Source organism: Thunnus albacares, chromosome 3 (genome assembly GCF_914725855.1).
Source record: "Thunnus albacares chromosome 3, fThuAlb1.1, whole genome shotgun sequence".
NCBI classification, from domain to species: domain Eukaryota; kingdom Metazoa; phylum Chordata; class Actinopteri; order Scombriformes; family Scombridae; genus Thunnus; species Thunnus albacares.
The window spans coordinates 6,428,463-6,452,444 of NC_058108.1; the positions used below are offsets into that span (position 1 = coordinate 6,428,463).

At 38.6% G+C, this 23,982-nt stretch overlaps 2 protein-coding genes across 2 annotated transcripts; both read right to left on the reverse strand.

Annotated features, from left to right (window-relative positions):
- Positions 1 to 45: 45 nt before the first annotated feature.
- On the reverse strand, positions 46 to 9,946 carry LOC122979110 (transcription factor AP-4-like). Its single transcript, XM_044346328.1, has 7 exons — positions 9,570 to 9,946; positions 6,426 to 6,591; positions 6,124 to 6,222; positions 4,150 to 4,320; positions 3,466 to 3,612; positions 3,186 to 3,356; positions 46 to 3,067 (listed from the first exon to the last, which is right to left on the reverse strand). Exons 1-7 carry the CDS (start codon positions 9,656 to 9,658, stop codon positions 2,912 to 2,914), a joined length of 999 nt encoding a protein of 332 aa, XP_044202263.1. The 5' UTR covers positions 9,659 to 9,946; the 3' UTR covers positions 46 to 2,911.
- A 3,310-nt stretch (positions 9,947 to 13,256) lies between these two features.
- On the reverse strand, positions 13,257 to 21,402 carry mvb12a (multivesicular body subunit 12A). The gene is made up of 10 exons (XM_044345427.1): positions 21,267 to 21,402; positions 19,094 to 19,183; positions 17,710 to 17,793; positions 17,468 to 17,567; positions 17,226 to 17,355; positions 16,933 to 17,073; positions 14,866 to 14,972; positions 14,710 to 14,768; positions 14,539 to 14,604; positions 13,257 to 14,437 (listed from the first exon to the last, which is right to left on the reverse strand). Exons 1-10 carry the CDS (start codon positions 21,384 to 21,386, stop codon positions 14,351 to 14,353), a joined length of 984 nt encoding a protein of 327 aa, XP_044201362.1. The 5' UTR covers positions 21,387 to 21,402; the 3' UTR covers positions 13,257 to 14,350.
- Positions 21,403 to 23,982: the final 2,580 nt, after the last annotated feature.

Below are 23,982 nucleotides of genomic sequence, written 5' to 3' on the forward strand. Positions count from 1 at the left end.
AGGGTCATATCATGCATAATTGAAGTAAACCAGCAAGCAGCGGGGTGTAATAAAAAAAGTACAAATTTTATTTTTTTTAATCTTTACAAAGGCCTGTTTACCCAAGTTTTTTTATAAACAAAATATAACAGCTTCTCATCGACCTGGACTGATGAAAAAAAAAAACAAAGAACAAAAAAGAAAACAAAATTCACACAAAAATATAAAAAGATGCTTGTCACCAAAAGTGAAAAACAGAACAAGACAGATGAAAAGACAGGAAAGCAGAACACAATAAACAGCTGTTAAATTGTGTCACAGCAAAAGAGCTTACAAAAATAATAAATGACAAAAAAAAAAAAAAAAAAAATCTTCGTCATCGTTGATTCAGGCAGTACAGAACAGCAAGTGCTTCATATCAAATATCTCAAAATCCACCAAAAGACAACAGTGCTGCAACACAATGTACAGAAACATTTTGGGGTGAAAAGTGTCTCCTTGACCAATAAAAAAAACCTTTGCCAAAGTACGGATCTACCAGTTTGACTTTAGGCCGTGGTTTAACATTCGTCAGTAAAACACTCGACCCTTGAACAAAGTTTCACAAACAAACTATGACAATCTGCCCCTCCCCAACCCCCCCCGCCCCCCATGTTTGGCATGAAATACTAGTCTAACCAGATATAAAACTGATGTCAGTGAGTGAAAGGTGTTCACACATCTCACACAAGACAGTTTCACACTGAACCCATTAGTCACGTATCCATGAAAAAAGAAAAAAAAAATCCATACAAAAATAAACAGAATGTCAAAATGAAAGCCTGCTTTAGACAAGAGAAAACAGCAATTAGTAAAATGCATTCAATTGGCAACAGAACATATAAGATCAAAAGACAGATACAAATCCAAAGAAATGGAATGTTTACAGCATCAAGTCAGCATATCGAATTGAGTATGACAGGAGAGAGGCTCGGAGGAGGGATTTCCAGTCAAATTCCCGAGACAAATGTAAGCATCGTAACATGAGGTGGACAGACTTGGTGTGTTTTATAAAGACGGGCATTGGGGTGGAGATCTGCGACTCAGTTCGGTGCATTTCATCCGTGTTCCAGAGAACTGATTTAGCAGTTTTTGTAGCAATTTGATGAATGGAAAACGTACAGCGACATCAGCCTTCTGAGTTCACTTCTACACAGCTTCCTTTTCCAACATTTTTTTTTTTTAGACGTTAAGTTTGGGTCGCGTGTATGTTCTGAGAGTTATTTTTTTCATTTTTATGCAAATATCACAATATGAAACAGCGCGAATCTCGCTGCCACGTGTAACCGAACAGAACTCCTCCCTGCTCCCTTACACTCAAAAACAATTCCAACATGTGGAAATGACTTATTTCATTTCCCTGAAAAAATTCAGACGCACGTCAAGAAAACGGGATCAACTGCAACGACTGCGAAGTCACGTGAAGAGTTTTGGCCTCGGCTCACTGCTTGTCAGCAGAGCACCAGGTTGACAAAGAGCACCTTGCAAGTAGAGACTACATTCTTTGATACAAGCATGTCAAGTTTCATACATATACTGTAGGTGTAATGTACACACCTATCAACGGTGCATAGATAATTTCACCTCATGTATAAATGACGCCAACAAATGTTCTGAAGATGGAATTGCATAAATACCAAAAACTCTAGTGCATAGTTACTGAAATCAAAAGAGCAAGACCAGGAGACAGACTGGAAGTCTTAGGAGGAACACCGGAAGCCTTTGTGTAAACTGTGAATCATCTAAATCTGTTTTAGATTTTAACATCAGCCAAACTTTTTATATTTTTTATTGCAAGGATTAAATTTGATTCACTCAAACTGTCTCAGATTGATCGAAAATGAACATCAGCCATTATCGTGCTGGTAAATGTTTTGTTTTCAGGCAATGAACCAACATTTGGTTTGTTTAAGTTACCGGTGAATAACAAATGAAGCAGTCTACTTTAGTTGGCTCAAATCCACCTCAAGGCCTCCGGTTCCTTGTGAAAACCTGACAAACCTCCAAATTTTAAGTTGCTAATCTCAATAGAAGAAAATGTTCATCTTCAACATTCAGTAACCCTGAAAGAAAATATAACAAAAACATAAAAACACACTGAAACTAAAAGATGATCAATGTCAATTGTTCAACAGCTTATTTTTTTAAGGGCTTAAATCAGATATAAAGAAACAACCTTTCTTTCAAGTAAATCAGACATAATTTTTATTTGACGTCTATACTCAAATTAACTAAGTTTGAATTTTCTCCAAACTTTTGAATTTCGGAATGCCTTCAGTTGTAGTTTTTGTTGGGTTTCATGGCCGCTGGCACTAGAATATCACCTGGCTAACCGAGGAACATATGAAAAACAAAACAAAACAAAAAAAATTAAGACTGGGGAAGAAATAACTGCAACTCCATATAACTTTTCAGGATCAAAAAGTCAAGAGCTGCTTGCTTATTGTGTTGTTACATTCAACTCTCCATTATACTGACATCTATGAATTTTGTAGCACAAATAATACTGTCAGCGCGCCAGTGATGACAGGTAACTGTGATACTGTGACTGTATGTAGCACTTATAAACATGCATGAAGGACGGACTGATGCGGATAGCTTTTACATGAGGAGACCCCTCAAGTTTTCAAGTAGTCACGGACATTGAAAACCAGCCTCTAGGAATCCCGCTGGGTTTCTTCTGCACGCTGACCATCCTATGTTTTCAATCTTCAGAGATTTTACAGTACAAGACTGACACAGAGCTTAACTACTGGATTTAGGAGTTTGGATAATGCCAAAGAAAGATTTTTTTTTTTTTTTTTTTTTTAAAAAGTAGTCAAGCTCCTGGAGGGAATCTTACAGTGAGTAGGTATTTTAAGTGTTTGTGTGTGTATGCGAGTTCATGGGATGCTCAGTTCATCGAGCAGTCCTCTCCCTCCGTGTCCGTGTCTGTGTCCGAGCAGGCGGTGTCCATGGCGACGTGGGCGGGGCTGACGATGACGGCTCGTCTCTGCTCCTCCTCTGCGCTCGCTCTCCTCTCCTGAGTGCGTTCGATGTGCTGGATGGCCTGAAGAAGAAGAAGAGAGGATGAGAAAAACTCTTGAGGGCTGCGGCGAATGTTCAGTCGACGGAGAAACACGATCCTGATGAGGATTCTCTATATAAAAAGTCAAACAAACACATACCTGCACGATGGTGTCAAGGTTCTGTCTGGACGTGGACACAGTGCTGGTGTGGACAGATGGGCTCATGGTCACCACAGTGACATGGTGGTGGGGTTGCTGGGTTAGTGTCGGAGCCGGGACGATGACTGTGGGGTGGTGTGTTGGGGCGGGGGGAGTGGGAGGAGCCAGCACCTGTGGGACAGACAAAACATTATTAAAATACAAATAGAGACGTGTTTTATTACATTCAAGGCTGCTGTGTGTATCAGCATATGACCCAAGATAAGTGTGTGTTTCTGACCTGTGGACTGTGTGTTTGCCTGTCAGCGGCGTGGATCTGCTGCAGCCGTAACAACGTCTGGCTCTGGATGAGCGCCTGCTCCTCCTCCACCTGCTGGGTGATCACTTTCAGACGCTCGGGGTGCAGCTGGCCGTCCAGAGAGCGCATCTGCACACGAACACGAGAGAAGAGAATTCTTTTGTAAAATGCAGTGTTATGTTCAATTAAAAAGACATTAAACAACAACAACCATGAACTACTGCCTTGTTCCTTTAGAAATATCTTACTGCTGCATGCCCCCTGCTGTTTACTTTCTTCTTTCAGTCCACTGTTTGAGTTTCTGTTTATCTTAACCTGCTGTTCAGGTAGATCCAGGATGTGAGCTTATCAGAAATTGGCTGGTGTAGGGGTTAATCTGTCACCACTACCAGCTACCACCTTGTTAAAGTGACTGATAATCATGTTCTGGTTAGAAGTCTAAATGGCGAGTAAAATGTAGAAAATAGTTATCGTAGTTTTTAGTAGTTTTGTGTTATATGTGAGAATCCTACATATGTTGTTAATGTCAGCAGTCTTGTTAAATGAAATCTAATGATTGCTGAAATAAAAGTTAAACTGAGTAAGACAGAGGGAAGAGGATATGACTCATGAAGAAAGACTTTTTTCATTTGAAGGACCGGGCATCGAATCCTGTTTCGGGCTCACCTGCTCCTCCAGCTGCATACGAGCAGAACGCTCCCTGTCCAGTTGCTGCCGCAGCTCTAACATCTCCCTCCGCACCTCCTCCACCTTCTCCTCCTCCAGGGTGTCTGGAGACCCGATCCCTTCATCCTTCTCCTCCGCTCGCCTCCTCTTAGGTGACGAACCACTGAATTCCTGGAGCGACAAGGAGGTCGTGTCAAGTTAAACATAAAACAGTCGCACATGTTACATAAGTACACTTAATATGTGAACAAAGGAGGCAGTCCAAAAGCCGACCAGCGCGGTGTTTGTTAATACGGAAAATGTGAAGTTTCTTTTTCATTCATGTAAAAAACCCACGGCATCTTCCAGAAAGAAAGTTTAATAAACTCTGAGTCTAACCCAGAACTCTGAGTTGATTAACTCAGATGAGAGAAACTGGAGTTTTCAGATGGTTTGAGTTTAGATAAATCATCTCTGAGTTAAGTGCATGTGTGGTGAATGTTAAAAAAAAAAAAAAAAAAAAAAAGCTCCAATACTTTACAACAATTCACCATGGCAACGGGCAAATAACGTCAGAGCCTCTATCTGAATCCAGGGGAGTTATACACAAATATTTATGTGTACAAATTTCACTTTAAAAACAAGGGTTGGACTCAGGAAAGGAGTCAATAAGTTTTATTCAACAGTCCCATCATTCATCATTCATCAGGCCTATTTTAACAAACAGACTTGTTTTACTTGTGATTTGCAGTTAAAAAGGTACCTAAGTTTTGAGTGTAAATTCTACTATTCACACATTCAATGACTATATTTCTATTAAAAAAAAACAAAACATTAGTGAAAACAGTTCTCAGGTAACACACTAACATCCAACTGGGATTTGGATCTCTCCCTCTAGACGCAAACCTCTGCAAATGTGAACTCCAGCTGGACGTTTCAAGTGCAGCCTAACAATGAGGAAATGAAACAGCGAGCCCGACGGCGGCTTCAGGCTCGGCAGGAGGGGAGGAGACAGAGACAAACTCTGGGTTTGTTGAAGAAAACCTGCCAGTGAGCAGGTTATGTTCACACAGTCAGTTAAGTAACCAGACCCAGACTTAAAGTGATCTCTGTGATCTCTATTTCTGGCACACAAAACCCAGAATTTCCTGTGACTCAACGTTAACAAACTCAAAAAGTTTTCACTAAACCTGTTTTCCCGAACGGACCGCTGAACAAACGACTGGTGTGGCAAGAAAATAAAACGCCAGGTGAACCAACAGCATGGTAAACAAATCCTTCGCATACATAGATAGAGAAGGCACTGTACTGTCTTTGCCAACACTTGCAAGCTGTTCAAATATAATATAAAAGTTAAGCTGTAATGATACTTGCCTGGGACGCAGCACACCTCCACATTTTTAATACCTGATATCCATCTGTCTCTAGCGCCTCAACGAGAAGCCTTATCACGACATCTAACACGTCACCTGCTGCTGTCTGATAATCAGCTGATGTCTCAACATCAAACCTGTGGCCTGAGATCTATTTCAGTCTTTACTCTACAGAACAGGTAGCACAGCCCAGGTGAAGTGACTTTTCCATCAAACTGTCCCTTCCTTCTCAATAAGTCTTTCAGTATCTTAAAATTTGCTTTGGAACAATTCATCACAATAAAGTAAATGTCTATATTTACTGATTTCAAAGCGGTGTCACTGTAGTGTGGGACAGCATTTGAGAGAGCACGTTTATTTGAAAAGTCGTTACCACACAGCGACGGTGCAACTTTTGGCAACATGAGTGATGAAGCACGTTTCAGGTCGTTGTGAGCTGATTTTTGCAATGTATTGAAAAGAAGGAACTCCAATAGCTGCCTTATCCTGTTTGATGATTAGAGAATTGTCCACAGTATTGCACGTTATACAGCATCTGTATGATAGGCTAAAAACAACCAATACGAAAAACTTCTGCTGCTGATTTATCCACACAGAGTTGAGAAAAGGCACTCAGGTCTACCTGGATGAAGCGTTTGAGCTGGTTGTTCTGTGCCAGGAGCTGTGTCTTTTCTTGCTCCAAAGCGAAGATGTAGTCTGCTGTCTGCTGCAAGATGGCCGCCTGGTAAGGATCAATAGAGAATAGATAAACATAAGACCAGTACATGGACAAATAGGAACAGAACTGTTGCTGAAGCAGAGAAAAACACAGAAATTAACAATCACGTGAAACCATTTCGAATCTTAAAATATCCAAACAGAGCTCATGAAATAAAACTGAATTAAACGGCTTCATGTGTGTCAGTGTTTGTGTGTTTACTGCACCTTGCTGAGTTTCTCTCCGTCTGTGTGGGGCAGGAGTGTTTTGAGGGACTGGAAGCCCGCGTTGATGCTCTGCATGCGCCGGCGTTCGTTGCTGTTGGCGATCTCGCGGCGGATTCGTCTCTCCTGGTCCTGGGCCGTCTCTGGACTGAGGGGGATATTGGCCAGGCTGAGGGAGAGAGGCCAAAAGGACAAAGATGATCATCGTTTTCTTACAAATTATTTATTTATTAAATAAAATTAATAATGAAATTATTAAATAAAACCGACAGACAGCAACAATAAAATAAAAAAAACATGGAAACCTTTAACCTGGGACTTAACCAGGCTTTAGTCTTGGCCTCTTTACATTCCACGGTCTAGATGCCTACAGGTCTTTGAGTTTGACTGAACTCGGTGCCCCCCCCCCCCCCACATCTCCAACCCATGAGGGTCAATGTTATGGTGGCAAAAACCTTCTCAGTTATATTTGCTCAGGGGGAGAAATAAGTGACCCATTAAGACTTAAGATGACCGCGGTGCCAAGAAGACAACAAACCTGAGGAAACAAACCGGAAGAACCAGATCTGGGATGTTTACCGAAGTGAAAAATGTCAGACAGACGACACCGCTCTAAATAGGTTTCTTTTTTTCCTACAAAAGACAAGTAGGACAGTTGTGGGTTTGCAGCTACAATTAAATAGTCGTATGTTATTATGAACTTTGTGGTTACAAGCCAGTAATGTCAGCTAAACTAAAAGTCAAAAAATCTCATGATTTATGTGATTGCACAAGTTCTGGGCCCTTAAAGTGCTTAATTGCATGCTTTAAGAAATATAATGTAGGAATCATGTCCTTCAGTGCTACCTAATGTACAAATCATGTATTAAAAACAGTGGTGAAACAATAACAGAATGAAAGAAAGTAATACAATTAAATGTGTGCTAGTTACATCTAATTTGCACTTGTCACTATTTCTGAGATTTTAGAGTAAACTGAAGTAGAGAGAAAATGAAAAAGTCCATTAAAGAAGAGATAAGATAGATGAACTGATAACTGGTTTGTACATCCACACAAACCAAAATGCTGCAGACACTGGTGTAAACACAAAGGTGAGGTGTTGGTGCTCCACAGACAGACATGTATACTATAGTTTTTGTTTGTTTGTTTGTTTGTTTTTTGCATGAATGATGTCAGGTATGTATGTAAGTTACAGACATACACTTGGAGAATACCCTTCCTTTAAGTAACATTTGTTGTACTCTAGCCATGCTGTGTGCTATTGTTTTGTTATTATTGTATGTTCTGTTTTTGCATCATACCATGTGATCATGGTCTTGACTCAAATAAATGAAATTAAACTATGTTTGGGAGATAAATGTTTTGTGATGTAGTAACGCTGAGCCAGAGAAAAATTTCCCTAAGGGGACAAGTTCCCTTATCTAAGTCTCTGCCATCAAAGTGACCCACTCTGTATCTATAGTATCTTTTTTTTTTTTTTTTTAAATCAAAACTTGTTATCAAAATGTGTTAGCCTATCTAAATACTATGGCGGAACCTGGAAGTCAATATCTTGAATTATATTGAATATTTATATGCTTGTACTATTTTTACATTTCTAAAACAGTAACATAAATGCATGTTTCTGCACATTAAGTGCTTGTTATTTTGAACATCACAACCACTACCCTGCACTTAAATTAATGCACTGAACACTCATTTGCACTTCCTTTTATTTAAATTTTCCTGCTTTGTACATTGCATTCATCATCCACTGTTAATTTTAAATTTAATTATTTATTTCATGTCACATTTAATTGTTGCACTTGTCACCATTTCTTTGTCAGTAGTGCAGTCCATATTTCCTTTGTACAGTCAGTATTCCATTTAAAATTTTATATCCCATTTCAAAACTACAATTCCATCATGTGCATAGCTTTTAAATTTTCCATTTAATTTTAGTACTGTTTTGTTTATTGTATTATTTCATTATTATTGTTGTTGTTGTTATGACTATCATCATCATTACCTTACTGTTATATTTTTATTCTTCTATGTTGCGTTTGTGGGAGCACAGACACATTCTTTGTATGCTGCATACTTAGCTAATAAACAGATTCTGATATTTTGTTTTTACTATGATTGTGTATATGTTGTATATTCATACTGCACATTTCTAACATTGTGTACATTCTGCGTCTTATACACAAATATTTATTTCATCTCATACTATTGCTCGCTGAGGAAAATCTATTATATGTTCGACTAGAAACAGCAGATAACACCACGCTGCTGGAGCGTGTCGGTGTTGTTGAAGTTTAGAGATGAGATCAGCTGTTCGGACCTCCAACATGGCCGCCGGAGGCACCAGCAGGGCCGCTGACATCACGGAGAACAATGCTTTCACATGTTAGCATGCAGCTAGCACGCACTGACGCTTAATTATAACAACCCCTCGTCAACGGTTACACACCTGTGCCCACCAGCGCACCTGTACAACGTGTTTCAGTCACAGACGTTCGTGTATATGAATCCAGAGAAGTCAGAACAGACACAGTGCGGCAACTAAACGAGTGCGTTGTGATGAGCTAGTTAGCCAGGCTAAGCTAATTGTAGCACGCGACGCAACAACGGCGCGGACTGTTATTTAAGCACGCGCACGTTGTAGCCAAAATCCTGTTTTAATTACTCATATATAATAATCATATGAGCAAGTTATACACTTAAATAATCCGACCAACATACAAAAGAGGTGAAAGAAAGTTTGTGTTTGTAAACATGTGATTTGATGTGTAACTAACAGCGAGGCAACGGAGAACACGTTAACTACCACGTGGTTGGTGCTCAACTGGACCGATTTCACCTCGTAGATTTACATATTTCTGAGCTGAACGGCTGTAAAACACGCCTTGTATATTAATACGTGTAATTGAGTCGGTATATGTAACAACAGAAGTTAGATAATTCTTCTTTATTCTCGTCGACCAAAACGCGGCAGTTGGCACGACAAGCTGCTAATTTCTACAACCACACGCGTGCTGCCAACAGCTAGCAATGCTAACTGAAGTCAGGCTGCATCACGCACACACTCGACACACACATACACGGCCACATGAAGAAAGATTGGTGAAAGCAGTTTCTTATCTGCACAGGTAGCTAGCTACACACCTGCAGAGACCTCCGATAACATCCTTCTCCGTCTTCTTGAACTGCTGTAAGGAAGGTATCTTCTCTGTCGGCATCATGAAATATTCCATGCTTTCAAAGCCACCTTGTGAAGTCCCGTGTTTTTTTTTGTTTTTTTTTTTCTCCCTCCACTGGCCCTCCTTGATGCACGTTTTTTTGTTTTTGTTTTTTTAACCGCAGAGCTTATCGTTGTTGTGCTCCTCAGTGCCGCATATCCAGTAAACCTCTTCAAAATCCGTTAATCTGAATGATAAAGTGAGAAATATAAAAGTAAGTTGAGGCTGTGTTGCTCTCCACAGCTGATGGGGTTCCCTCCAATGTGTGTGTGTGGCTTCTTGCCTCCGCCTACTACTACGTGTGTGTGTGTGTGTGTGTGTGTGTGTGTGTGTGTGTGTGTGTGTGTGTGTGTGTATGTGTCTGTGTCTGCTGCCTCCGCCTACTGTGTGTGTGTGTGTGTGCAGCTGATCTGTGTGAGGCGGGAAACAGCTGGTTGGAATCAGAGCCCCCTTTTCCGGAAAGAAGAACAAACAGAGCAGCAAGTCACTACTGTGTAAACGCAGTGCTTCAAACCAAAAGGCTCTTACAGAAAATGAAGGCAAGCAGAGAACAGAAATACTAATGACTGCAGCTATACAAGAACTAACTATGAGCAAGAGGAAGAAAGCAGGAGGAACACACTAGAACTGGACACACATTAGTGGATGAAATAACATTTTGTCTTCTGGATTATGTTACACCTATATACTGAAATATTAATATAGTTTACTGTAGTAGCAGTTCACTTAAAACTTCCCAAAGCCCAAGTTGGTGTCTTCATAGAATTTGTTTTGTATGATCAACTGTCCATAACCCCGAAAATTATAGATCCACTAAAAAACAAACAAACAGTTGTCACAACTGAGAAGCTCGTCCAAGGAAAAAATTTGGTATTTTTGCTTAAAAACGGACTCAAAATCATTTTTTATCTTTTAGCAGTCATGGTTTTAATTCCCCATATTGATCTTCTTTTCTTTTCTCTTCTTTTCTCTTCTCTTCTCTTCTTATGTTCATATGTCATTTTGCTGTTTTTTTTTGTTTATAAATGTGCAGTGTTAAGCACTTTGTGAACAATGTTTTAAAAAAGTGCTATATAAATAAAGTTTGTTATTATTATTTTATTATTATAAAATAGTTGCCGATTAATTTTCAATTCATTTGTGATCATTTAATTAATTACAAATTATAATCACATTATAATCTGGAACAGTAGACATTTAGACTTGTAAGCACAGGTGTTAATAACATCGGTGGTGGCTCTGCTCTGTTCAAGTGTCCCACTAAGTCGTGACAGTGAGCCAGCAGGCACAACACCAGCACGCTGAAACTGAAGCAGCTAAATAGAAATCAGTCATCATTAACTACATTATTTACACCTGTGTGACTTTAGCTACAGTGACGTGTCAAAATGTCTTCTGTGAAAAAAGCCTATGAAGTCACCACACAGTAATTACTGATTATTAACAAATGCGTACACAATACGCAGAGAGTGGGAGAGACAGGGAGCTCTGGCTTTTGCATATCAAGTTCTGAACACCAAGTTAGGTTTATTTGTCATGCCAACTGTTTGAAATAAATGACACGTTTTTCCTGGAGCAAAATATAAAGCTGACAATACTTCACACAAAGACAAAAACATCATCATCATCATTTTAGGTGTTTTCACATTTCTGTAAGGCCACATTTTACCATACTTGCAAAGACACCAGCTCTACCAAGTGTCAAAAGTGACAATATTAATTGTATCACACAATATAATGTATGTCAAAGAATTATGAACCATAATCCATTAAATAAGTTATTTATCATGCCAAACCATCAAACATTCACTGGATACATTCTGCATGTGTGAAGTCAGCTGATTAGCTTTTTGAATCGCTGTAAATGTATTCCCAGTTGTTTGGGTGTAGTTTGGAGAAAATAAGCATCACCTGGCATCTGTCATTTTTGTTTTTTAAGACAAACAATTAATCAATTTAGTGAAAATAATCAATAGATGAAAATAACAATATGCAACATTTTGTGCAGTTGCAGTTTTTTTTGATAACAAAGTTGCTAACTGAAAAGTAAAAAAAAAAAAAAAAAAAAACCTCACAAAAAATATCAAAGATTCCACCTGACAGGTTGGACAACAACTCACTGTGTAGGGAGACAATTATGTAAAAAGGCAAAGCATACATAACTTCTCCAGTACAGCAGGTGGCAGTAATGCGCCATAAAGCTGGTTGTCAATTCACCATCTAGAAGAACAGCTGGAGCATGCATCCAGCTGTTACTGATGCATTTACATGGAAAAGTATCTGAGACAGATTATTCAGAACAAAAGGAGTCAGGTTGTTGTGCATCCATGCGTGAAATGAAAATTTGAAATTTAATGAAAATAAGGGATCCAGAATTGACAATACAATAATATTTTTTTTTTGTTTACATTGAATTTCACATTACATGAACGGCAAATACAATTCAAACCTGTTTGTTTAAATGAAAAGACTCCACCAGTAGTGACAAACCATTGAGTGACTGTCAACAAATTCAAGCGTTAAATCTGCAAAAGAGGATTTGTGAGTGTGCAGAGACAGACTTCTGACAGCAGAGCAAGTTTTGAGATGATCTCTCTCCACCAGCAGCAGGACTTCTTTCGCTTGATCTCTTTAAACTTGCAAGCTCGGCTTTCGTGTTTCTACGTCTTGCATGCAAACTCTAAATGAGAGCAGACTCAATTTCATCAAGTTTGACCAGAAAATGAAGCATTGTCATCAACCTCTGTTTAACCAGGGGGCAGTGGTGGCCTAAAGGTTAGAAAAGTGAGCTTGTGACTGGAGGGTTGCTGGTTCAATCCCCCTGACCAGCAGGATAAACCTGGATAAACCTTGTCCCTCCCTCATTACCACCACTGAGGTGCCCTTGAGCAAGGCCCTTAACCTCAACTGCTAGGTGGCCAGCAGATCAGACTGTGGTTGTACTGGGCAGCTTCCAGGTATGAAGGTATGAATGTGTAACTGTGTGAATGTGATCATGGCTCTCCTGAAAAAGAGAGCATTGCTCTCAGTGAAATTCCCCTGAATAACTAAAGGTTAAAAAAAAACCCCACAGTATCCCATACTCTCTCATCTAGACTTCTGGCTTTACCAAAGCTATGATTTGTTTAGCCTTAGAAGTTTTACTATTAATAGGCCACCTATTTGAATCCAAGAATGGCTTGAAAAATCAAAGCAGCTAGAATGAATTAAAATGTGTGACACTTTCTCAAAATGTCCTGTTTAGCAAGGCATTATTAACCTCCACCTGCTGGAGGTGCTTGGTGTTCCCCAACAGGATGTTGTAAATGTACTGTAGCAATGTGATGCAAGGCATAGCAAAAAACAAACAAACAAAAAAAGTGTCCTCCCAACACTATCACCGCTCTCTGAACAAATCCATGTTCAGACAGGTCAGGTCACTACATTGAATACATTGTTCCTTAAGACTACATATACAGTGCTTTCTATACACACTATATTGTACACAATTTACATCCTCAAGCTTGGTGCATCACACTGATTTCCTCATGTGACTTAGGGTTTCATCTCTCATATGTGCCTGAACACAGGATAGTTTGTTCTTTAATATAGTCCAATATCTAGAAGCAACACATAATGTTTCCTTAGATTTTTATTTTTTCGTCCATGCAGTAAAAGTTCAATACAGACCATAAAAACAACAAAAACAAAACATATCTTTATATATTGTACAATGCAATAGATAAATATTTGGTCCTTACGCCACCAGACAGTTTTAAAAAAAAAGACTCTTTCCCATTTATTCCCACATATCTCGTCTTTCTATGAGTAACAAACAGAGCAAAATATACAACCTTCCTCCATTCACCTTAAAATAGGATATATTATCTTTTGGAATAATGCAAACATGATAATGAGCTACTCTTAATACATGACCTACACTATATCCTACATTTATATGTTATTGTATCTACTGAGTTCAGCTGAACATCATCTGCAGCAAAGTTTATCCACCAAGAGAGCACTGACTCAATATTATAGCTTCTTATTGATTCAAACAATTCAAGATGTGTAGCACTCAAGAATATCAGCTAACATACAACAGAGCAAGTAGCACTCGACATTCAATGGCAAGTGCATCTTTATGATATATCAAAGCATTGTTTAGCACATAATTTGTCTACAATTTTAAATTAAGCATGTAAAAGCAAAGACGACGGGTTTAATGCTGCAGATGAGTAGCTCTCAAAACAGCAGATGCTCTAAAGATTCAATATATAATAATATATCTTAAACATTGTTATGCCTTTAAAGTCTGTGTTCTCACAAAAGGTGAGCAGCATAAAGACATGTTATGACAATATAATTACATGTATGATCCCATTTAAACAGTTGTTTCCTTTGGCAAATAGAAACATGGAATGTTTGATTGTAATTCTAAATAAGATTGACAGAAACATTGGAAAGGAATGAAAAGAAGATTGTGACATGACATCCACGCAGTCAAACCAGCTCTTAAGTATGATATTAGTCTCATGTAGAAGGGTAGTGCTTGAAGATGAGCTTTTAAGTGACCTTGTCATGGTAAAACCTTTCCACCTGGAGCTTCATATTATAAATGATCATCCTTCATCTGTACCGTCATGTGAGATGTCTTCCTAAAAGGCCTCCTTGGGACAGAATGAGACAGCTGAGATCTGATACTTTTGCTCTGGCAAAGTGCAAAGATCACTGAGCTGACGAGGCAGCTCCTGTTGTCACTGATGGCCTGGTCCTCTTGGCAGCAGATTCCTCCACGACGAAAGTGTAGCTATACTGAAAAACAAAACAGAAAAACAAAACAAAAAATTCAGATATTCTTTATTTTGGAAAATGTTAATGTACTCAGTACTGAAGTAAGAATGATGTGACCCTACCTCATTTTCAATGTCCTGGAGAGACTTGATACGAATGTTGTTTAACTGAGAGTTCAGCTGAGGAGTCTAAGAGAGAGACACAGACAGTGAAATCTAAATACATGTTTATAGTGGATGCTTGGGATGAAATGGATGCCACATGTTGCTACGAATGGAATCAGTCAAACATACCGCGCCGTTTGCCTGGACATCAAACTTTGGGTGAAGGCTAAAGGGAACTCCATCTAGAGCTGCAGAGAGTGAAGGTGGAAACAGGTGAGAGTGTTGCCCGCAGAGACGAACAGCGATACCTCGGTAATACTGTGTATGACGAGATACTCGGAGTACCTGTGATTCCCTGCATACTGCTGTCAGCCGGTTTGTCCAGGTTGTCCTTGGCGCAAAGGCTGCTGCGTCTCTGACTGACTTTGCTATGTGGCAGCGGAGGAGGGTTGCTGCAGAAACAGTTAGATATTTCAACTAAAGCTTCTACATCTTCAGGATACATTATGTTCTTCCGTATTAAATGATGATGATGTACCAATATATAATTTATTATAATTATCAGTTGAATCACCTGTGTTTAACCATGTGTATCCCCTCACTATAAATGGCATTAAAAACATCTGGGGCCAGATGCATAAAACTGTGTGTAGATAAATGACTAAATGTATGCATGGTTCTGTTTTATAAATCTCAGTCATTGTGGAACTATGTGCATGTGCATGACCCTCATTTACACTCCCACAATGAGCCATAAATAGATGGAGACACACCCCGAACAAGCTGTTTTTAATCAATATGCTGCCTGCTTCACTAGTCTTTACACCTGTCAATGAAACAAACAGGAAAGAAGAATCGCTCGTATTGGACCAGCGAGGTTCTTCAGCCAGAGCAGCTGTCATTGTGGCTGTGTGGCTATTTATTGACTCCATAATATTAATTCATCATTGGCTGTGATATCTCAATTATTATTACTGAACGTCAGAAATAAAATCACGGATTAGTTTGTAGCGCTCATATCCCGAGATGGGAAACTCAGAGTTTTCAGCTGATCAGAGTCAGTTCAATCAACTCTGAGTATGTTCACTCTGAGTTAAGCTCGTGTGTCATGAATGAAAAAAGCCACCATCAATGGAGCTCCGATACTACAAGTCACTATGGCAACAGGCCTCCATTTTAACCCAATGGACATAGAGATATTAATGCATGTGTGTGCGGACGCTGCACATTTATCTTTTTTAAAAAAAAAAAGAGCCTGAGTCAGAGCGGGAAAAAGTGTCAAAAAGTTAACACAATAAAGTTTTATACGGTGTTGTCCATTAATTCATCATTTACCAGACTTGCATTTCCTTAATGATGATAAAGTGGAATCTGACTGTCTATCAGGCTGCAGCTACATTACATTTTAAATATATTTGTTCAGCTTTAATCTGACTGACAAAACACAGGAGGCAGCAGCTGAAGATGAAAAATATAGTTAAAGATTTAAAACATATATAGATCAAAGACATAACTGTAAGCTCTCTGTCTGATCAAGTAATAATGTGTTTGCCGATTTGCACTTGAAAAGGTGTCGAGGTTAAAATAAAGAATATTTTAAATTTTTAGACATCTATTTGTATTTCAGCTCAACAGCATTCAGTGACTTTATTTCAGCTACTTCAACAAATGTAGTAAATTTGAACATTGTCACTGAAATGCTGTTAAAACATGTTAAGACTATGCTCCCTATTTAAAAATCTCACTTTCAAACTACACTCTGCAGCTGCACCACAACCCTGCTCACTCAGTATATTAACATATAATCTCCAATATTATAGGAATAATGTTACATCAGTACGACCAATCACATCATGAGTGATTGAGATAATTATTCATTTGTCCCACATGTCTAAAGCTTCATACCGATTGTTTAAATTTAAACTGAGATTACACATTATGTGTCACAGAGTTATAACAGAAGGACATGCAGAGGTTTTATTCTGAGTTGAGGCTGAATTCACGCTGTGTAATATCTGAATGACTGATGCACATAAAAGTGGTAACTTTGGAAATTCCCTGAGTAACTAAACTAATATCCAACCAGGATTTAGATTCTGATGGATTGTAAATCTCCGCTAATGAATGTGCTTTGACACAGACTGAATGACTGAGGAAATGAATCATGGTGTCCGGCTCTGTAAGAGGGAGGAGACAGAGGAAAAACTCAGTCTGTCTCAGTCTGAAGTATGTGTGAGGTGCACATTCTGTGTTTATAAATACCAGTTTATGTGTGGGAAATAACGTATGCATTTTTGTACAAACACATCTGGCCCCAGGAGCCTGAGCATGTCCACTAATAAATGACGTGAGTTATTATAATGTACAAGTGTGTATGTCTTCTCTATGTTAGACATTAAATAAGTACTATACCTGGGTCTGAGAGGCAGAGGAGCAGACGGCTGTTCCAGTGAGAGTCTGCGGAGGTCCAGACTGACACTGCGGGGCTTGGCTATGGGCATGGGATTGGAAAAATGGCCCTTTCTGCACCACAACACGTAGCCATGGATGTCTCTGTGAGCAAGACACATTAAATGACACATTAAGTGATTGCATGATGAAGTACTGAATGGATATTGACCACTGTGTTCAGGTTATGGGGTTTAGGACATGCCTTGATAAAACAGGTGCGAGTGAAATGTTTTGCATGTGTGAACGCTACCAACCCCACATATGTGTAGTGCTGCAACATCATTTTGCTTTTGGCTGTCAGTTTGATATCCAACACAGCTGTGTCCACACTGCCCACCGGGACGACGCGTACACACACACGTTTCTTCTTTGAAACAGAGGCCTCTGGACACACAAACACACACATATCCATCAGCAGGAAGTAAATAAAACCTGCATCAAATATGAGGAATGTGTGTACACCTGTGTGTGTGTGTGTGTGTGTGTGTGTACTCACTCGGTTCAAGGTGCTCTGCTATATAGCAGTAACCATGAGGGATAGAGTCCTTGTCTGACATGAGCTGAATGTCTGACACTACCATACCACCCGACAGGTCCTACACACAATGAGAGAGAGATACAGTCCATGTACGGAAGACAAGTGCAGAGAATAAACATACATGATGTATTGTGGTCATACAAACACACAAGTGAAGGCATTTATTAACTACGGAGGTGTCTCTCTGCTCTGTCTGTTACCTTGCTGTAACAGATGTAATATCCAGACTTCATCCCAAAGCTGCGTGTGAAGTTCGCCGTTGCTCCGTCTTCTGTGATGTTGATCTGCAGGAGATGGAAAAGGAAACAGGGGATGTTTAGATATACAGTATCAAGTAAGAAAGAATTAGGGAAGTAAAGCAACAACTTAAAGACCAAAGAGAGTGGTTGTTGTTAGCGGTGGCCTAAAAGTTTGCTTTTTGAGACCAATAGTGATATTGATATTTTAAAAAAATCTGATAACATATTGGCTGATCTTTTGAAACTAAACAACAATCTTCATACAATCAGATTATTAGATTATGATCCTTTAAATGGTGACCAAGACACATACTAAGCAGAATTTTTGTCCTAGCTGGGTCAAATATTGAGTTTGATTAAGACTAATGGCTACAATTATGAGTATAATTATTATTAAATGTCTGGTCATGATTCTATCCCTTTAGGGTGATCAAGCCGCTAGACTTTTATACATTCAGTGGCTAAACAACATCGTTTTCTGTCCGGATATTGAGAGGCATAAGTTTACAGTCAGTTGGCGTCACTTTTAAACAACCACTTGGTTTCTGAAGGGCAGATTTCCAGCTCACCAAAACACTCAAAACTGTCCCACTTGAAGTTTCCAACAACATTTGACTGAACTCTGACATTGGAGGAGGCACCATTTGCTTAGTACTGGACTTTGCTGACACACTGTACATCGTAACTGAACTCTGTTTACGGCTGGTCAAATATGGGCCCCATCCATTTTTCACTGCACATGTTGCCACTTTGACTTTTCCTTCTACTGTTACATCAGTAACACACATTGTGAGGTGCCGATTTAAGTTAATTTGGGACTTCATGGTAAGTCAAAGGCAAAATAATCTTCCCTTCGTCTTAATCTTTAAGTACAAAAGTCAGAGCGTTTGTCTGTTCGCAGAATACTGAGTACAGCTTTGTGACAAGAAGCAACAATCATTACAATATTCTTTCCACTGACCTGAAATAATTTAATTGTTTACAACTCAGTTAAGCTGATCTACAAATTCATTGTATCTTATACTCACTAACACTTAGTAAAGAGATGATACCACCCTTGTTGTTACACCTCTCCGCTGGTGTCTGAGCTTTTTTAATTTAAAGATATATAATTTTTTCTTTTTAAAACTTTATTTTTTTCCACTTTCACAAATGTTATTGCTCCAGAGACCAACACAGAGAATAAGTCTTTAAGCTTGTCAAGTACTAAAGAAAGAGAAGGAAGATTTCATTATAACAAACTCTCAAACTTGCACAAACTGTTTATGAAATATGTAGTTCCTATTCATTTGAGAGATTTTAAACTATTTTACATTGTTGTCTAATTCTGTATCTCTGTCCCTACCAGGGTGAAGTCTTTGGGGCAGGTGCTGGTGTTGGAGGTCCACGCCACTGCTGTAATTGGCCGGACTCCCCCATGCTCCATCAAGGACATCTGAAGAAGAAAAAAGTAGAGTAAATGAGGAAGGAACGGGGGCATCTTGAGAGGAGGACAACAATTTAAAGATTCTCATTGGCAGAGGAGGTTTGTATTTCAATTTGAACCAATCCAATAAACGCATCTTAAAACCTTAAGTCCATACATCCTTATACGAATAACACTACTGTTGTAGCAGAAATGTCCATTATCTTAAAGATCCCCTCTGTACTGTGCTTTGAATAATAATATGTTTCTGATATGTTTTTTTTCACACAAAAAAGCCCAATGCCTTTATTAAAATCCTAAAAATTCCTTTTCCTCATTAAATAAATCCAGAATCTATAAATATTCAAATATTTTTCATTTCAAAAGTTGAACCGCTGGACGCAAGATGTCTCCTACTTCACTGAAAAGTCCATTCTCAGTGTAGCCTATGTGCACTGCAGATTTCAGGTTTAAACTTCACACTTGTGTAAGTTGCACACTGAACCACGACTGACTCCAATTTAGCTGTGATGTCACAAATCCTGCTCGTAGGTACACCGCTTAAGAGAAACTAGAGAAACTTTCCCCCTTCAGCAGATGAATGTGAAAAAAACCTTCTAGCATCAAACTTACATCATTCTGCACAATGAAACTCAAACATCCAACTGAAGTAACAATAAGCAAAACACGATTTTAAGTGGAGGGAGACTTTAAATGTGTGTGTTTGTGTGAGAATGTGTTCTTTCTGGGAATTATTGGCATTGTGAGAGACTTGTTGTGTCCATGTGACAAAAAGTGGGGAATCACAAAAGGTAAACAGGCTCCCATTCAGCCTAAGAATTCAGCTTGTCTCTGGCTGACATTGTTCAGAATAGAGAGATCCTATTCAGTCTAAATAGCCATGTTATGACCATATGTTCAACGACAGAAAGGAACTATTCAGGTGAGAATCAATCTGTATGACGTAAGGAGTGAAAATGGCAATTCATTCTGGGGAGGTGCTGCACTGCCTTGTGGTATATTTGGTCATATTGTCTACCTCTAGTAGAAACTAGTGGCTCTAAACATTTTTGGTTTGTGATTCCTATTAAAATATAGTAGCTAACTACTAATATAATCTAGTAACTACAGTACACAGTCTAATAACTACCTTAGATATTCCTCATGTACGCACTAATGTTGGCAGAGCTGGTTTCAGGTACTATGCACCGTTTAACTAGAATGAACTGCAAACTGCCCTCAAACTTGAGTCTTACATTCCCCTTAGAAATTTTAAAGCTTTATTATCTGATGTTTTTGATGATTCTTGTAACGGTTTTTTTTATTAATTCCTTGTTTATTGTGTAGTTGTGTTGTTTCTGTCTGCTGATTGTCTTCTTGTCTTATGAATGTTTCTTGTTCTCAGGTCTCTCTTGGAAAAGAGATCTTAATCTCAATGAGACTTCCAGATTAAATAAAGATTAAATTAATGCAGGTGAGCCTGATTGCAGGCTTCATGCTACAAGTAAAAGATTTCCCCCTTTTCAGGCTGATTAACTTGATTTAGTTATCAAATGATTAGAGACTGAAAAGTGTCTTCAGTTTTCACTGCAAAAAAATGCAAAAACGTGTTTTATAAAAAAACACGAATGAAAATAAATATAGGGGATTTATTTTAAACTAACAAAATTCCCCCAGTGACAGAAACTAATAAATGAAAGCTGTTCAGAGTAAAATGTGAAGTATGAAACTGATTTATTTCCATATCCTCTGCTCTCAGACTTGTGAACTGTGTTGTGGTATCAGGGTGAGAAATCAATACCATCCAGCTGTAGGTAAATACTGGCTGAGTTTTGACAGTTTAACTGCTCTACCAGCAACTTTGACATCAGTATTAATACACTTTTGTATTTCCTCACTAATTCCCTTGTATTCTAATAGAGTTATTCATAAAAAAACACACAGTACGTTTTTAGTAAAGACTGGTTTGGAGTCATATTCAATAAACACACGACACTCACCTTACTTACAGTACCGACTGTTAACAAAACTTCGCTGCTTCTTGTTCAAAAACTAAGCTTAAATACTTCTGTATCATGAATTGACCTAAATAATCATAAAGAGACATACTTACTCTGCCTCCGTGTTCACTTCTGTCTGTTCGAGGTATTGTGGTTGGCCAGGCAAACAACTTTTTAGTTAACAGCCGAAATTTCTTGTTCTCCCTTGACAAAGCAGGAAGTACTGATTCCATGTCGACTCCAACTCCCGTCAAGCCACGGGGCAAGACGTCAGCATTAACTGCCGGCTCAAGTCTGAACACGAGATGGCAGCATTACAACGGTATGACAACACAGCTACAACCCTACAAAACATATGATTCAACTTATGAGGCAAATTTCACATACATAAATCACAGTTTTCCAGATGTACCCCAAATCTCAAGTTGTTGTTTGAATTGTCTTATTATAAAGATACATTGAAATCAATGACCTGTAAAAAAAAAAAAAAAAAAAGTTTTGTTTGAAGCACATTGTAAAAGCGTTGCTAAGCATCACAAAAATCGTATTCATTTTATTTATTTATTTATCCGTCATTCATGATAAGCAATTTCCCCTTATTGTCTTTATTTTAATTTATTTTCAAGCTGTCTGATGTCTGGAGTTTTGTATTTTGGTTGTTAAATTAAAAAAGAGAGAATACAGCTACGGTTTTGTCCACTTTCACAGCTGCGTAGAGCTGAAAGAAAAGCAGAAAGAGCAGTTGGATGGAGAGAACAGGGAAAAATTGAGTTTATCTTTCTTGGTGTTTCAAGTGCAGAATATTAATTAAAGTTTGATATGAGCAAAACAATTATATTTTCATAAAATAATCATGCTATCTCATTTAAAAAAACATGAGTTTGATGCTTATTTCTCCTTTAAAAAGCCCCTGTGACCCAGACAACTTAATTTAATTTTTAATTAATTACCTGTCAAAATAGGAAACGTTTACACCAGGTTTAAGTGAAGAACTCTTTCCACACAAAGCACAGTGTGCACAAGTGTCAGATACACAACATTCACTATTAATACTTCATTGCATTCATTGATTTTGGAAATGGGAAGCCTGAGGGCTGGCAGCAGGAGAGATGCAGGGTTTCCAAGGAAACTAGTCATCGTACCCACTCGCTCATTCAGCTGAAGCCTGAATTTGCAGAACTGGTCATGAGGGAAAGACAGAGTAATGGCAAAGAAGAAATTTAACATAGGCTACTCTGCTCTGACCAGGTTCATAATCTGGGTTTTATGCAGCTCAGACACTGCTTAACTTTGAATTGAAAAAGGAGGTGGTGCTTCAACAATGAGATTCTCAGTGGAGTGCTAAACCCAAGTCAAGGAGGAGAAAATACTAACATTTCACTTGTTTATTAATAAACAAACAACTGAAAGGTTAGTTTTTGGTCCTCCTTGACTTCGAAATTTGAGATGAGCTACTTTTTCATATTTTTGGAACATGCTCACTGCTTAACTTTGGTATGAACCTGGACTGCTATGCCTTTCAGTTATAAATTACTTAATTCCTATTAATTGTACAATACCCTCTAATTATTATACCCGGTCTGTGGAACTCAGCCCCAAGCCCATTTGTTCCTGATGATGTAAATCTATAAAAACAGGTCAGAAATATATAATTTCATTTAAAAAAAGGCTCAGTAATTTCCCAAAAGAACTTAATCTCAATATGTTTAATATTTTTAAATAATTGTTGCATTAACTTTAAGAATGTACGTATGTATGTGTATATATAGTAGTATATGGGGAAGAGTATCCATATTTACCCTTTTCTAAGTAATAATCTGGCATGAATGGGTGATTATGTGTTTAAAACTCCTACATTTTACTTTGTCATATACAGCATTTGTGTATGAAAAAGGTGATGAATAGTAGTTCTTTCCCTCTACTTTCAATGTGTTGTTGCTCCTTCACACCAATTTGACCACTGCTGTTGAACTCATTGACTGAAAGATTCTTAGAGAACAAACTGCTTTCTCACTGGAGGTTTTTTAATCTCTCAGCTGAATTTTCATCTATATCTGGATGATAGTGGAAGTTTATACATGAATTGCTCTTTTCTTCCTTGTGCTGCCCCCCCTCTCTCTCTGCTGTCATTGTCTTGTTCTCTTCCTGTCTGTCCCAAGTTGGAACCATTAAAAATAACTCCTCACATGACTCCTCTAAAATACTGCTGGTTTCTGAAGATACATACTCCCCACACCCTCCTTCTCCTTTGGATATATCAGCCTACTTCCCTGCCATCCTACATCTGCCGCCTCTATTTTCCCTGCTTCTTGACCAATTTGTCATGCTAGGGACAGGTTAATGGACAAGTTAGGGGAAGAGGGACTAATGGTTGTGTTTCATAGTTTGGCAGAGTGCTGTCAACCTGTACAACAAACAGATTCTCAGTGGGGGACAGTTTGCCACCCACGGCCCCAACTCAGATGTTTGTGCCATGATGTGTCACTGTCCTCTCTTTCCTTGTTCTTATTCTTTCTTTTACATTCAGCTGCCAGTTTATAAGGCACACCAAACCAAACACTAATGCTGTGTAATAGAACAGCCCTGCTACAAATCATACCTTTGTTCAGTTCATTTCCCCTTTACACAAGTAGTTAACCTCTAAAATGTTATGATAAAACAAGACGGCTAATCAGAGGATTGTTCAGAAAGAGAGAAATTGAAATTAGCGATTGGTGAGAGAGGGAGAGAGAGGGATTGAGATGTTGGGAAATATGAATATATGAATGAAGGAAGACAGGAAAGGGGATTATCTGTAAAATTTGATCTGGTAATTCCTCCTCTTTCTCC

Bases quoted from the DNA above. Each gene is read 5' to 3' on its own strand.
- LOC122979110 (XM_044346328.1), bottom strand. From the start codon at position 9,658: ATGGAATATTTCATGATGCCGACAGAGAAGATACCTTCCTTACAGCAG. The intron at 6,223-6,425 runs GTGCAGTAAACA...GATCCTTACCAG, and splicing joins ACGGAGAGAAACTCAGCAAG to GCGGCCATCTTGCAGCAGAC. The intron at 3,613-4,149 runs GTGAGCCCGAAA...GTTCGTGTGCAG, and splicing joins GTATGCAGCTGGAGGAGCAG to ATGCGCTCTCTGGACGGCCA.
- mvb12a (XM_044345427.1), bottom strand. From the start codon at position 21,386: ATGGAATCAGTACTTCCTGCTTTGTCAAGGGAGAACAAGAAATTTCGG. The intron at 19,184-21,266 runs GTAAGTATGTCT...TTTCTTCTTCAG, and splicing joins GAAGTGAACACGGAGGCAGA to ATGTCCTTGATGGAGCATGG. The intron at 17,568-17,709 runs GTAACAGACAGA...CATTGTGTGTAG, and splicing joins ATTACATCTGTTACAGCAAG to GACCTGTCGGGTGGTATGGT.